We start from the raw sequence: 13001 nt of genomic DNA on the forward strand, positions 1-13001 counted from the left end.
CCTTTCTTACTATTGAGGGTTTGATTTAAACCCTTTAAGCCTCTATGCAGAAGCTTGTGCAATGGTCTTACAGCAAGGAGAACCTGAGAAAACATACCAGAGGGACAGGCAGGTCTAAGTTAAATAGGTTCTGCTCTTTAAATTTGGGAAGATTAATCATCCTAACTTCTAAAATGGTTATGCCATATATTTTAATAGTGCTAAGTACATCATCTTTGCTTAAATGATAGAAGTAGCTCACAAGCATTAACATTTGTGAAATAGGACATAAATCTTCACTTGAAGATGTAGAACCAGATATGCTGATTTACACCAAAACTCCATAAAAACCTATGTAGCTATGCCAGCTCCACCAACTGAGATGGCCCATAAAGTGGTGTTTGTCTACATAGCTGGAGAAAATGGCTTAGAGGCCCAAGCATTGATCATATTGTGAATTCAAGCTCATCACCTACATGTTTTTCAAGATAAAGCATTGTGCTACTGACCACCTTTAGGAGACTTATTACTTTTCCAGCAATACAAGTTTACAGCACAAGCAACAAACCACAATCAACTTTCGAGGAGTCTTTTTTATTAAGATAAATCCAGCAAAATTCCTAACAGTGGGTACATACAACCAACCTGCCCTTTTAAAAGAAATGTTTGTATTTCATTTAAAAACATGATTACACTTTATTTTTTTCTCCAAAACTGACAAAATAAAGTTACATTTGGGAAACAGATTTCCAGCTCCTAGGATTTTCATGAAAATATCTCACCTTCTTTATAAAAGCAACCCACAGAACCACTGGAATGTTTAACGCAGTTATTTGTTTTGAGACCTCCCCACTTTAAGAAACCATACAACACATACAAGGGTAAAATTAAAATCTGAAGTCTGTAAGCATGACTTACACAAAAAGGGACACACTGACAGAAGTCGAAAGCTACCACCACTTATTCTTTCCATGTACCATACAAACTATTACAATCACAAAATTTAAAAACAATGATTTTTTTTTTGTTTTGTTTTGTTAGGGATTTTAATTCCCAAGTAACCGAGATGAAGATGTTCCATAATTAAATTCATGCTAAAAAAACCTGCATTTATAAAATAGTTGATAAAAATATTCCTCTCTGTTAACAATACAGCATGGAGGTATGGATACCAGATGATGGAGATATAGGGCAAGGTTAACATTACTCGGACTTGGCTTCCTTATCATCGGATGCTTCAGCAGCTGGTGCCTAGAAGTGTTTGGGAAGAACAGAAATATTACATTTTCACTCTAGAAAAGCCCCATTCTAACCTGCCTGCTGAACAGGTTAGTTTGCAAAAAAACATATCTAACTAGAAAGGGATACAAAATTATTCAGGGAGATATAAACAGACTGGAATCTTGGTAGACAAATGTTACAAATTTTAAAACAGGACTGATGCTGCAGTTAACACTGTAATATTAAGGTAAATCCAAACAGGTGGAGATTTGGAATATTTTTGAGATTCACATCAACCATATGCTGGTGGCAGGATTCAAGACCTCATTTCTATAGATCAGAAAGGAAATCTGAAATGTATATGTAAAACTGCAGTGATCTGCTTCCCTTTTGTCCAACTTTTTCAAATATAGTTCTTTCTACTGGTTTTTAAACATGTTCTTACTGCAGAACAAACTTAGCTAAAAACAGATTCCACCTGCCCCTTAAAAAAATTACTCACAGCCTTTGAAAGACACTTCTGCACATACTGCTCCAACATTCACTTTTTATCATACAGGCTGTTGAGTCAAGAAGTCATTTTCTTTAAAGGTATTAAACAATACAAGGATGTTCAAGACTTGAAGAGAGACCTTTTTGAACTGAAAGCTTGTATACTAGAAGTGGCATGCTGGGAGAGCAGGGGAAGAGGGAGAGAGAAGAATCACCCACACATGATATCTATTCCACATCCCTCTTTCTCCTTCACTCCCAGCCCAGACTAAATTTCTGCACAGAAACAAACCTGAGCCCACCTCTGCACGTGCAATAGGCCCTACAGAGTGGAACCAGCATAACAGGATTCAGAGAGGCTGCACAGAGTATGCATATACCCTGCACAAAGCCCAGCTCAGTGTGGGTGAGGGAACACATCAGGGGAGCTGCAGGTACCTAGGTCTTCTGGTTCTTCCCTGACCCAATGGAGAAAGGAAAGCATGAGGCAACAGAGCAGATGTGTGTTTGAAGGAAAAGTTCTCTCATTGCTTCCAGAAAGAGGCCCCTATTGCTGTTATCGCTGCCAGCCCTTACCCAATAGATATCAATTAACTATGCCACCCTCTGAAAGGTAAGAGGAATCCTTTGTCTCTGCAGCTGCAATAAAAACAAAGTTGTTTGTGACTATGCTTTTTAATATATACACTGCAGTTAAGGTACCTCATTAGTTTTGGTATCTCCATTTTCAGAGTGGTTTTCTTCTTTAGCATCGTCTTGCTTAGTTTCATCTTTGCCTTTGGCTCCCTTCTTCCCTTTTGCTGCTGCCTTCTTGTCCTCCTTTTTATCATTTGCTGCCTTCTCTTTCTGTTAGAGTAATCAAATGAACAAAAATGTATGATAGATGCACACAAAACTGGAGATTGCATTAAAGCATCAATATTTTCAAAGTCTAAAGTTTGTATAACTTATTACTACATATTGGAAATACAATTAACAAAGGTGAGGTGCACCAGATGAAAATTTCTATCAAGAAATCCTTTATCCTCTATCCAGGGCCGGCTTTAGGAAGTACGGGGCCCGATTCGAACAGTTTTGACGGGGCCCCAACAGGGATGACTAAAAAAAAAAAAAAAAAAAAAAAAAACACGTTAAAAAAAACATGTGGGGCTTGTACACAACGGGCCGTGCTCCTAGTCTTTGGCAGCGGGTCCTTCACTTGCTCCAGGTCTTCGGCGGCACTGAAGGACCCGCCGCCAAAGACCCGGAGCGAGTGAAGGACCCGCTGCCAAAGACCTGGAGCGCCGCTGGGTGAGTAAAAATTAAAAAGGCGCCTCTAGCCAGGGAAGGGATTATCTGCCACTTGTCCCCCACTCTGGGCGGCCCTGGCACTGGGCGCGGGGCCCTCTTAGGCGCGGGGCCCGATTCGGGGGAATTGGTGGAATTGGCCTAAAGCCGGCCCTGCCTCTATCTTGTCCTTGATATACTATTGGGAATGAATAATCTAGAGAAGCAAGGTCAAAGGTAGCTATGTCTGGGGTTAAAGGAATTCCCATTTTAAACATACATTTTATTAAGTTAACTAAAAATGTTGGTGAGCTTGCATTTTGGCTGTTGAGCTACCTGCCAAAAGACATTAAAAGAAAGATATGTACAGTCAATGGAAACCCTAGAATTCTTCAGAGATTCTCTAAATATAAATTAGAAGAGAGAGAGGAAAGCTGAAGTCACCAAAGAATATTGCAGAAGTATTCCTTGTTGTTCCAAGCAATATATATCATGTATGAGTTGTGTAAATTCAACAATCACTACAGATATAAAGAAAAAACATTGAAATTAAGTTTTAATGCATATTGCAATAATTGCAACTTTTTACATGGGAGTCACAATTAGATCAAAACAAGGAAAAAAGCCCTCTGACACCATAACCATAACAGCCTTCTATACTTTTGGATCAAACCACCACTTCATAATAATAGTAAATACCAAGACTCCCACCGATTTCAATTCCAAGGATTTGCACCTGAGTGCCAAAACTTCTGATTTTATTAACCCTAACATCTTCTTCCACTCCAAAAGACAGAGGAACCATGAATACTTGGAAAATTACTGCTCATAAGAAATCCTTTAAAAGATGGTGTGGTCTCAGAGATTACAATTCATAAATTCGTCAAGAGGCAAAGTGAATGAGGTACTATCTTTTATTGGACCAATTACCTCACCCACCTTGTCTCTCTAATATCCTGGGACTGACACAGTTACAACTATACCTATTTCTTCAACACTTTTAGCCTAGTAATGTATGGCAATAACTTTATACTAACATGACAAAACTCACTAAATGGGACCATTTGTATAAAGCGTCAAGAGACCTTCATAAAGGTTAATGGGCTAAAATATTTGCCCAGAACTAGGGGTGTGGAGAGTCCCCTTCATGGTCCCTCCCACCACTTCCAAAACAAAAGAATGGTAGTGATCTACCTTCATAGCACCTTCTTTGTGAAGTCCCTTCCATAGGATTGGGGATTGATGGCTGAAGAAGGGAATCCATTCCTGTCTCTCTCCCACAGAAAACTAATGGAGTCTTATTAACTGTTCCACAGCCCCCTCTTTACTGAGAAAGCACCATCTTAAAAGAGGTTCCAGGAGCAGTCAATGACTGGGGATTCCTTGGTAGCACAACTCTTAGGGAGCCATGCTGTCATGGAATCTGACTGGAGACACAGGATCTCTACACAAAAAGCCATAGCCTGCTAAGGATCCCATGACATCAGTGTCAATCCCTGGCTTCTGGGGACAAAACTACTGGCCATTCTGCAACATTGGTGTGTGATATCTCTCCCTAGAACAGAATGATCCTGCACAAGGGAATCCTGATGGAGTTTTTCATTCCCAGGTCACCTCCTGCATCTGTTTCCATGGGAGGAGGGCCAATGTCATTTTACTAATTTTTCCTGAACGGATGGGATGCACAAAGATGGCAACACCAGCTGATTAATACATCATGTTTTTTTTCCAGCCCTACTTTATTTAATATGGATATATTTAAGAGGATGAAAGTTATTCTTACAATTATAAACACACAGTTAAGGATGCAGATGTTAAGGATGCAAAGTTAAAATTGTACAGTGCCGGAATTACAATAGCCTCTGCAACCTACATTTCATCCCCTTGTGTGCACATATTGATAGCCTCGCCCAGCATCTCCTCGGAGTCTCTGAGAGAGCCACGAACAGAACCCAACTCCTCTGGATCCAAGGCCAGTGCCTTACACACAAGAGAACGTTCTCTTTTTCCTTGCAACCCACTACTTCATTCACTGTGCAATGAATGAGGCACTACTCATTGCAGTGAGTTTGGAGAACAAATAGTATGTGACCATTTAATTAGACTGCATCATGATGCTATGTACTGGGGGGGCACACTACTTATGGACAAAAAGGAGTACTTGTGGCACCTTAGAGACTAACAAATTTATTAGAGCATAAGCTTTCGTGGGCTACAGCCCACTTCTTCGGATGCATATAGAATGGAACATATATTGAGATATATATACACACATACAGAGAGCATGAACAGGTGGGAGTTGTCTTACCAACTCTGAGAGGCCAATTAAGTAAGTGAAAAAAAACTTTTGAAGTGATAATCAAGATAGCCCAGTACAGACAGTTTGATAAGAAGTGTGAGAGTACTTACAAGGGGAGATAGATTCAATGTTTGTAATGGCTCAGACATTCCCAGTCCTTATTCAATCCTAAGTTGATCGTATCTAGTTTGCATATCAATTCCAGCTCAGCAGTCTCTCCTTGGAGTCTGTTTTTGAAGTTTTTCTTTTGTAAGATAGCCACCCGCAGGTCTGTTATTGAATGACCGGACAGGTTAAAGTGTTCTCCCACTTGTTTTTGAGTATTATGATTCCTGATGTCAGATTTGTGTCCATTAATTCTTTTGCGTAGAGACTGTCCGGTTTGGCCAATGTACATGGCAGAGGGGCAGTGCTGGCACATGATGGCATATATCACATTGGTAGATGTGCAGGTGAACGAGCCCCTGATGGTATGGCTGATGTGATTAGGTCCTATGATGATGTCACTTGAATAGATATGTGGACAGAGTTGGCATCAGGCTTTGTTACAGGATAGGTTCCTGGGTCAGTGTTTTTGTTCAGTGATGTGTGGTTGCTGGTATTTGCTTTAGGTTGGGGGGTTGTCTGTAAGCGAGGACAGGTCTGTCTCCCAAGATCATATAAAAACAGACCCCAACGAGAGACTGCTGAGCTGGAATTGAGATGCAAACTAGATACGATCAACTTAGGACTGGGAATGGCTGAGCCATTACAAACATTGAATCTATCTTCCCTTGTAAGTACTCTCACACTTCTTATCAAACTGTCTGTACTGGGCTATCTTGATTATCACTTCAAAAGTTTTTTTTCACTTACTTAATTGGCCTCTCAGAGTTGATAAGACAACTCCCACCTGTTCATGCTCTCTGTATGTGTGTGTATATATATATATATATATATATATATATATATATATATCCTCAATATATGTTCCATTCTATATGCATCCGAAGAAGTGGGCTGTAGTCCACGAAAGCTTATGCTCTAATAAATTTGTTAGTCTCTAAGGTGCCACAAGTACTCCTGTTCTTTTTGCGGATACAGACTAACACAGCTGCTACTCTGAAACCTGTACTTATGGACAGTCGACTTTAATTGTGATATTTCCTAACTGTTGAAGGATTAATTTTGCAACTAACATTCTATTAACAGTTTTTTGTTTGTAGTTTCCTAGGTTTTTAAAAAAGCAAATTGAAAAAAACCAAGTGCAGCGTGAGGCACCACAGTGATTTCTGCACGAGTCAGCAGCGGAGTCTGAACCCAGGACCTTTTGACCCACAAAACAGTTAAAAGGGAAACTCATGGTAGCAGTAGGTTCTCGTCTTCTATGTAGATTAGCCACTATAGCCAATCACACTTTGCTAGTGACTTGCGCATGTCTATTTGCAAGACAGGAGAGGAATGCTCAGTCTCAAGCTTCCTAAGTTCTGTTCCTGGCTCTGGATTGCGGCCTACTGGCTCAGCTGTAGAACTAAGTATGTAGATTTGTAACCTTTGTTCTGAAAGGCCCGGTGCCTAAGTGGATGAGACTTGGGTCTGCCATATTAGAGACCTATGTTCTATTCCCAGCTGTCCCTGAAGTGACTTTGTGCAACCTTTCAGTTACTTCAAATGTAAAATGGGGAGGGAGAATGATAGTTGCCGTCCTTTAAGGTGTATGAGCCCTGGTTTAATAGTAAAAGCTGTTAAGAGTGCATTATAAACATCAGAAAGTGGAAGCAGAACTCATGATCTCCTGGCTTTCATCCTAGCACTCCTTCCCATAGGGTAAAGGATATTTTGCAGCTGCTGCTTTGCTTGGGTATCCATTCAGAGCCACAAAGGGAGTTGTGAGTCGCAGAGCGTGCTCAGACAGTTGGATTTTTCAGATATTTTAGCAGGAAGCCTCTAACATTGCTCTGCTGAGAATGTGCAAATGGTAATGCTCAGAGGCCTATAATTTGGCCACATCTGGGTGAATTTTCAACAGGTCAACAAAAGACACTTCTTTGATCCCACAACTATCCCCTGCCAAATTTTGAGTTCCTGCTCTAAAGCATCAAGGAGCTTTAAATCAATGGTTGGAAACTTAATATATAAAAAAATCAGTAAAAAAATAGGTAGTTTTGCTAACTTCATTCTCAGAAAAGGTATTTTTGCTGAACATTTTAAAAAAAAATCTAGCCTGAGAAGAAGATAAAGAATGGAAAATTTTAATCCTAATGGTTAAAGTCTGACAAATTAATAAGCAACTGAAAACAGGGCCTTATTATGTAAAATGTAAAACACACTTACTTATAGGCATAGCTACCAGCACTGCCTACTATTATGGCTCTGTGGTCTCTATTCCACACATATTGTTAGGAGAATGATGCTTTGAATAGTCTCCCATGGCAAGCAGTGAAAGAATCACCACACTTTGTTTAAAATTTCATCAGACAAATCACTCAAGAATTTACCACAGGGAATGTTCCTGCACTGGCAGTAGGACAAAAAAGAACACTCAATAGCTCTTTGCCATCTGTAATTTCTAAGATATTGATGGAGATTCCTCTAACTGGGCAAAATACATAATCTCATTAAAAATATTAAAAAGCTAGTTGACTAGCTATGCACTTTATTCCTATAAAAACATTTTGAAAAAGAAAACCGCTGTATTAAAGAGGTCTTAAATATTTACCTTAGGTGCTGCCTTTTTGGGCTTTGGCTCCGGTTTAGGTGGAGCAGGTTTCTGTACAAAAAGCATATAGTAAAATAAGAAATATACCACCTGAAGAGCACTACAGTGGTCTTATTAACAACCTCAACATACTTACTCCGTATACAAATTTAAAACATAATAAAAGCATACATGCAGGCCCTGTGTATAAAGGACCAGAAAAGAATATGAACCATAATCATTTACAAGACTGAGATATATAAATTAGTATGTGTCATTTCACTCAGATACATGAGGAAAAAATGAAGTATGTGGCAGTGATTATGGCTAAAATATTTAATAAGTACATGTACTGTGTAGGGAGAGATGAGAGTCCTGCACTACTACACATGTGACAGCATCTTAAGTAAAGATCCACAGGATGTGGAAATGGACACTAAACTTTTTTCAAGTCTCTTGCTGTCTGAGTTGACGTTTACCCCTATCCTTTGCAGAGGGTTCCTGGTATGCATAGGTATCTTCTGTTTTACCAAAATGAGATGCAACTTTTCACCAATATGGCAGCATTCATTTACTTTGTTTCCTGTAATAATTTCCTTGGTAGCATACATTGATCCCAATCCTTTGAGTGTTCTGCACAAGGAAGAAGACTCCCAGGCATAGAGCACTTACAGGACTGGGCTTATATAGTACTTTGGCTTTGCCCTAAACTTTCCTATCTTCAAACTCTTTGGTATTTGTAGATCTTGGGCCCCCAATCTGCAGTTCTTGTTCCCAAGAGCTGTGCTGCTGAAATCAATGGGACTATACATGTGAGTAAGGATTGCAGGATCCAGCCATTCCTGAATATGATGTTTTTTATGTCAAACCAGCATAGCGGCTTTATCTCACATGTAAAATCAGCAAATAGATTCAGTAGTATGTTGGTACATAAGCCATGGAAGCATGAAGTACGAGTTTTATTTTTAAATGTAAGTGTGAACACACATCTACCTATATAGCTATACTCTGCTCATCAGCATGAGATTCTTCCTACTCCAATCTTCCTGAATTGTCATCATCACATCACAAATTCAATTTTAAAAAAAGATACTCACAGCTGATAATCTAGCTGACCTTCTTTTTGGCTGCATAAAAGAAAGAGGTGTCACTAAAATTTAAAGAAAGAGCCATACATTCTCAGAATTATATCATCATCATCAAATAATTTGATGCAACCATTATTTAATGAAGCATTAAAACAAACACCAAGATCATTTATAGAGCTATGGATGTAATGGGTTTGCCTTGTTTTAAAAAGCAAAACAGAATTGCTATTTCTTTCACCGTTTCCCCCCTTTTCACCACACCCAGGTAAATAGCAAGGACCCAATACAGTAAGCTCCTATGCACAGTTAGATCTCTGTGCCTAAGAGAAGCAGTCTCCAAGACTGTGGCCTAAGGACCAGATTTAACCTGAAAATGATGATCTTTGGCTGTGGAACTGCAAATTCTCCTGTACCAGGAACAGCTCTCTCTAAATCTCTGCATGTTAGTTCATCGAAGCTCCCAGTTTCAGACAGCTTAACAGCTGGGATAGGCAATGAATTCTCCAAATTGTCTCTCATGTTATAGTCCAATGGACTGGACCCAGGGTTCCATATCACCTGATATTTCATTCCTGACTTCCAGAACCTGCATCAAAATCTGCTAGCACAGACCCATGTGACTGTGCACACAGACAAGGGTCTGTGCAAGCAGATACCTCTATGGAAGTGGGGGGCCTCAGTTAGTAATTCCTTTTAAACCAGTGGTCTCTAACCTTTTTAGGCACAAGATCACTTTTTGAATTTAAGTGCAACCCAGGATCTACACCGCCCCTTCCGAGGCCCTGCCCTGCTCACTCCATCCCCTCTCCCTCCCTTGCTCGCTCTCCCCCACCCTCACTCACTTTTACCGTGCTGGAGCAAGGGGTTGGGGTGCAGGCTCTGGGCTGGGGCTGAGGGTTTGGAGTGTGGGAGGGGGCTCCGCAATGAGCCTGGGGCAGGAGGTTGGTGTGCAGGAGGGGGTGCAAGCTCTGGGAGGGAGTTTGGGTGCAGGAGGGGGCTTCGGGCTGAGGCAGAGTGTTCGGGTGGAGGAGGGGTTATGGGGTGTTGGCTCTGGGAGGGGATTCAGGGCTGGGGCAGGGAGTTGGGGTGCAGGAGGGAGTATGGGGTGCTGGCTCTGGGAGGGGGCTCAGGGCTGGGATGTGGGAGGGGTGCGGGCTCCCGCCAGGTGGCACTCACCTCAGGCGGCTCCCAGTCGGCAGTGCAGTGGGGATAAGGCAGGCTCCCTGCCTGCCCTGGCCCATGCCGCTCCCGGAAGCAGCCAGCACGCCCCTGCAGCCCCTGGAGGAGGGCACGTGGCTCTGCATGTTGCCCCTCCCTGCAAGCACCACCCCACAGCTCCCATTGGCTGCAGTTCCCCGTTCCTGGCCAATGGGAGCTGCAGTGGCAGTGCTTTCAGGCAGGAACAACGCGGAGACAAATCCCCCGTCCCTGGGGCCACAGGGGCATGCTGGCTGCTCCCAAGAACCCGGCATGGGGCCAGGGCAGGCAGGGAGCCTGCCTTAGCCCTCCTGTGCCGTCAGATTTTTAGCAGCCGGAGATCAAGATCGACTGTCAGAAGCTCCAGGATCAACCAGTCGATCGTGAGCTACCCGTTGGTGATCACTGTTTTAAACTGTTTACCACCACACAAATTCTGAGAGAAATAAGTTTACTTTATTAATATTTTATAAACCTACCTCCTCCTTCACCTCGCCTTCAGCTGCAGCCTACATAAAAAAATTAAAAGAGGAAAACATAAAAGATTTGCATTCTTTACAGTCATGAAGGGGAAATTAGGCCAAGTGCTAGCAAACAGGCATTTGAAAATTATCATAGCAGTGACCAGAATAAGAAAGTCTGTAAAAATGGAATTAATGCTGGACCTATTTGCAGTGTGAGGTTGGAAAATACTAACATGCCATTTTCTCTAAATAAAAGTCTACATGCAGCATGGGGAGACCTACTAAAAAGTAAACTCACGAATTTCAAATATATCACAGTCAATTTTATCTTCATGTCTTAGTTCACCAGTTAAAACAGATCTCCTTGGTTTCATATCCTTGCAGTTTCTCATATTACCAGCTCTTCTCATTGCCCTTCTACCTTGTGCACTTTTTAGTCATACTATCCCTGGCAGTAAATAAAGTTTGCGAAGTGATCAAGCAAAAAAAAAAATTGTGTAACTTCTCCACCCCTCCCCCTTCCCACAGCTAAAAATGTGCAGCTGTGCTTACAAGTCAGATCAGTGCAAGAGTCTAAGCTCACTTCAAAGTTCCCAGACAAAAGACTACAAGTCCCAGAATGCCTCGGACTCCCACTTTTGTTTAACGTCATTGCGTCAAAGCGTCCCCACATTTAAAAAGTTCCCGCCAAATTACCTGCAACAACAAGGTCGTTGTCAGCGTTATGCAAGGACAAGGCTGTACTAGCTTCGCCCAGAGGCATCTCACTTACACTAGGGGGAAGAGACAGCAGCAGTTGGATGGATGGGGACCTGCTTTAGTGCCCTCAGGATTAGTGGGAGGAAGGGAGGCGTTTCAGACATTGCAGCACAGGCTACACCCAATTCCAGCACACCCAGGGAAATAAGAGCCCCCAGCTAGTGTATTTCTCAGAGGGCAGGAAATGCCCGTGTCGTCACTTAATAGCAGAATGCCTTCAAAATGCAAACATGCAACACAGATAAATGAAGGGGAGATGCTGAGATAACCAAGTGTTTGACCCTTAAAATGCACACCCAGGCAAAGCTGTACTGGCGTCTGCTAGGCAGCAACATTTTAGCAGCTGGAATTTCACGGGGCAGGCTGCCCCTTTGCAAACTGCTCTGGGCTTGCTGAAGAGCGAGCTAGGAAAGACCAGCTGCTGAGCAGAGCCAAAGTTACTAATTCTGGTTGTGAATCCTTCCCAGCCCCTCTTCCCTTCAAGGACAGTTTCAAACTCTGCGCCGCCTAATGGCTCCAAATTACCATTGCACAACCATCTGGTATGACAAGAAGTGGGAGAGAAAAAAAAGGGAGAACAAAGGCAAACGCAGGAGAAAGAGGCACCGTTTAGACTCAAATTCTCCCAGGCAATGGCCCAATCAACACTAAAATGCCCCCGGCGCTTAATGGGAAGGTTCTGGCTGTCCAGCCGTGCGCTTTTCGGGGCGCTTGGAGAAGCACAGCCTTCCGTGGCTAGCTCTGCCTGCCAGTATTCTCCATAGGGGCAGCAGCAGCACTATGGCTGTTTGTAATCCAGCATGGAGACACTGCTTAGCCTTCTCCTTGCAAACAAAACAGCCCAAAGTGAACTCAGACGCTCCCCTGCTCCCACAGATGAGCCCGACCGCACATTCTAATAATCGCCCTTCAGTTCCAGCTCCACTTTAGGACATGCACAAAAAATTAATATGCAAAAACTCTACATACACACGCATAAATTATAGATATTTTTGCAAACGCTCCCCTAATCTCTCCCCTTCATTCCCCATTTCTCTCCCCCCTATTTTTTGTACTTACCTTTCTTTTGGGCATAGTTGCACCTTAATAGTTGATTGCAAAATAGATAAGAGATCTATTAAAAAATAAATGCAATCACAAAACAAAAAACTGTTTCAACCGTTCTGCAAAATTGCCAAAAAAATTTATAAGGGACCAAGAGTTAATTGCAGCAGAAACTGAACAAAAAAAAAATCCCCCCCTCTTTATTGCAAACAGTAAAATACACCAACACGCAACCAAACTGCATGAATGGGGAGCGCGAGATGGGTCCAGCCTGAGAGTGACGCACCAGCTGGCCAATGGGAGACTCAGGCAAGAGCAAGGGAGGCGGGGCCGGAGCCTTAGCCCGAGAGAGACTCGCAGCGCACGCAAGGGGAAGCTGCTGGCTTTACGCTGTCTGCGCAGGGGAGCCGGCCTAAAGCGCTCGCTGAATAAGGCTCCCGTTCCCAGCCCGGTGGGGGAAGTAGCGCAGTGGTGGCCTGCCTGTGCTGACGGGGGTGCCTGGTGTCGGCAGACAG

At 42.5% G+C, this 13001-nt stretch overlaps 1 protein-coding gene across 1 annotated transcript; it reads right to left on the reverse strand.

The window, feature by feature from the left end:
- Positions 1-552: 552 nt before the first annotated feature.
- Positions 553-12756, reverse strand: HMGN5 (high mobility group nucleosome binding domain 5). The gene is made up of 6 exons (XM_054039867.1): positions 12502-12756; positions 10699-10728; positions 9032-9061; positions 7956-8006; positions 2395-2538; positions 553-1230 (listed from the first exon to the last, which is right to left on the reverse strand). Exons 1-6 carry the CDS (start codon positions 12514-12516, stop codon positions 1183-1185), a joined length of 318 nt encoding a protein of 105 aa, XP_053895842.1. The 5' UTR covers positions 12517-12756; the 3' UTR covers positions 553-1182.
- Positions 12757-13001: the final 245 nt, after the last annotated feature.

Source organism: Malaclemys terrapin, chromosome 9 (assembly GCF_027887155.1).
Source record: "Malaclemys terrapin pileata isolate rMalTer1 chromosome 9, rMalTer1.hap1, whole genome shotgun sequence".
Lineage (NCBI taxonomy): Eukaryota > Metazoa > Chordata > Testudines > Emydidae > Malaclemys > Malaclemys terrapin.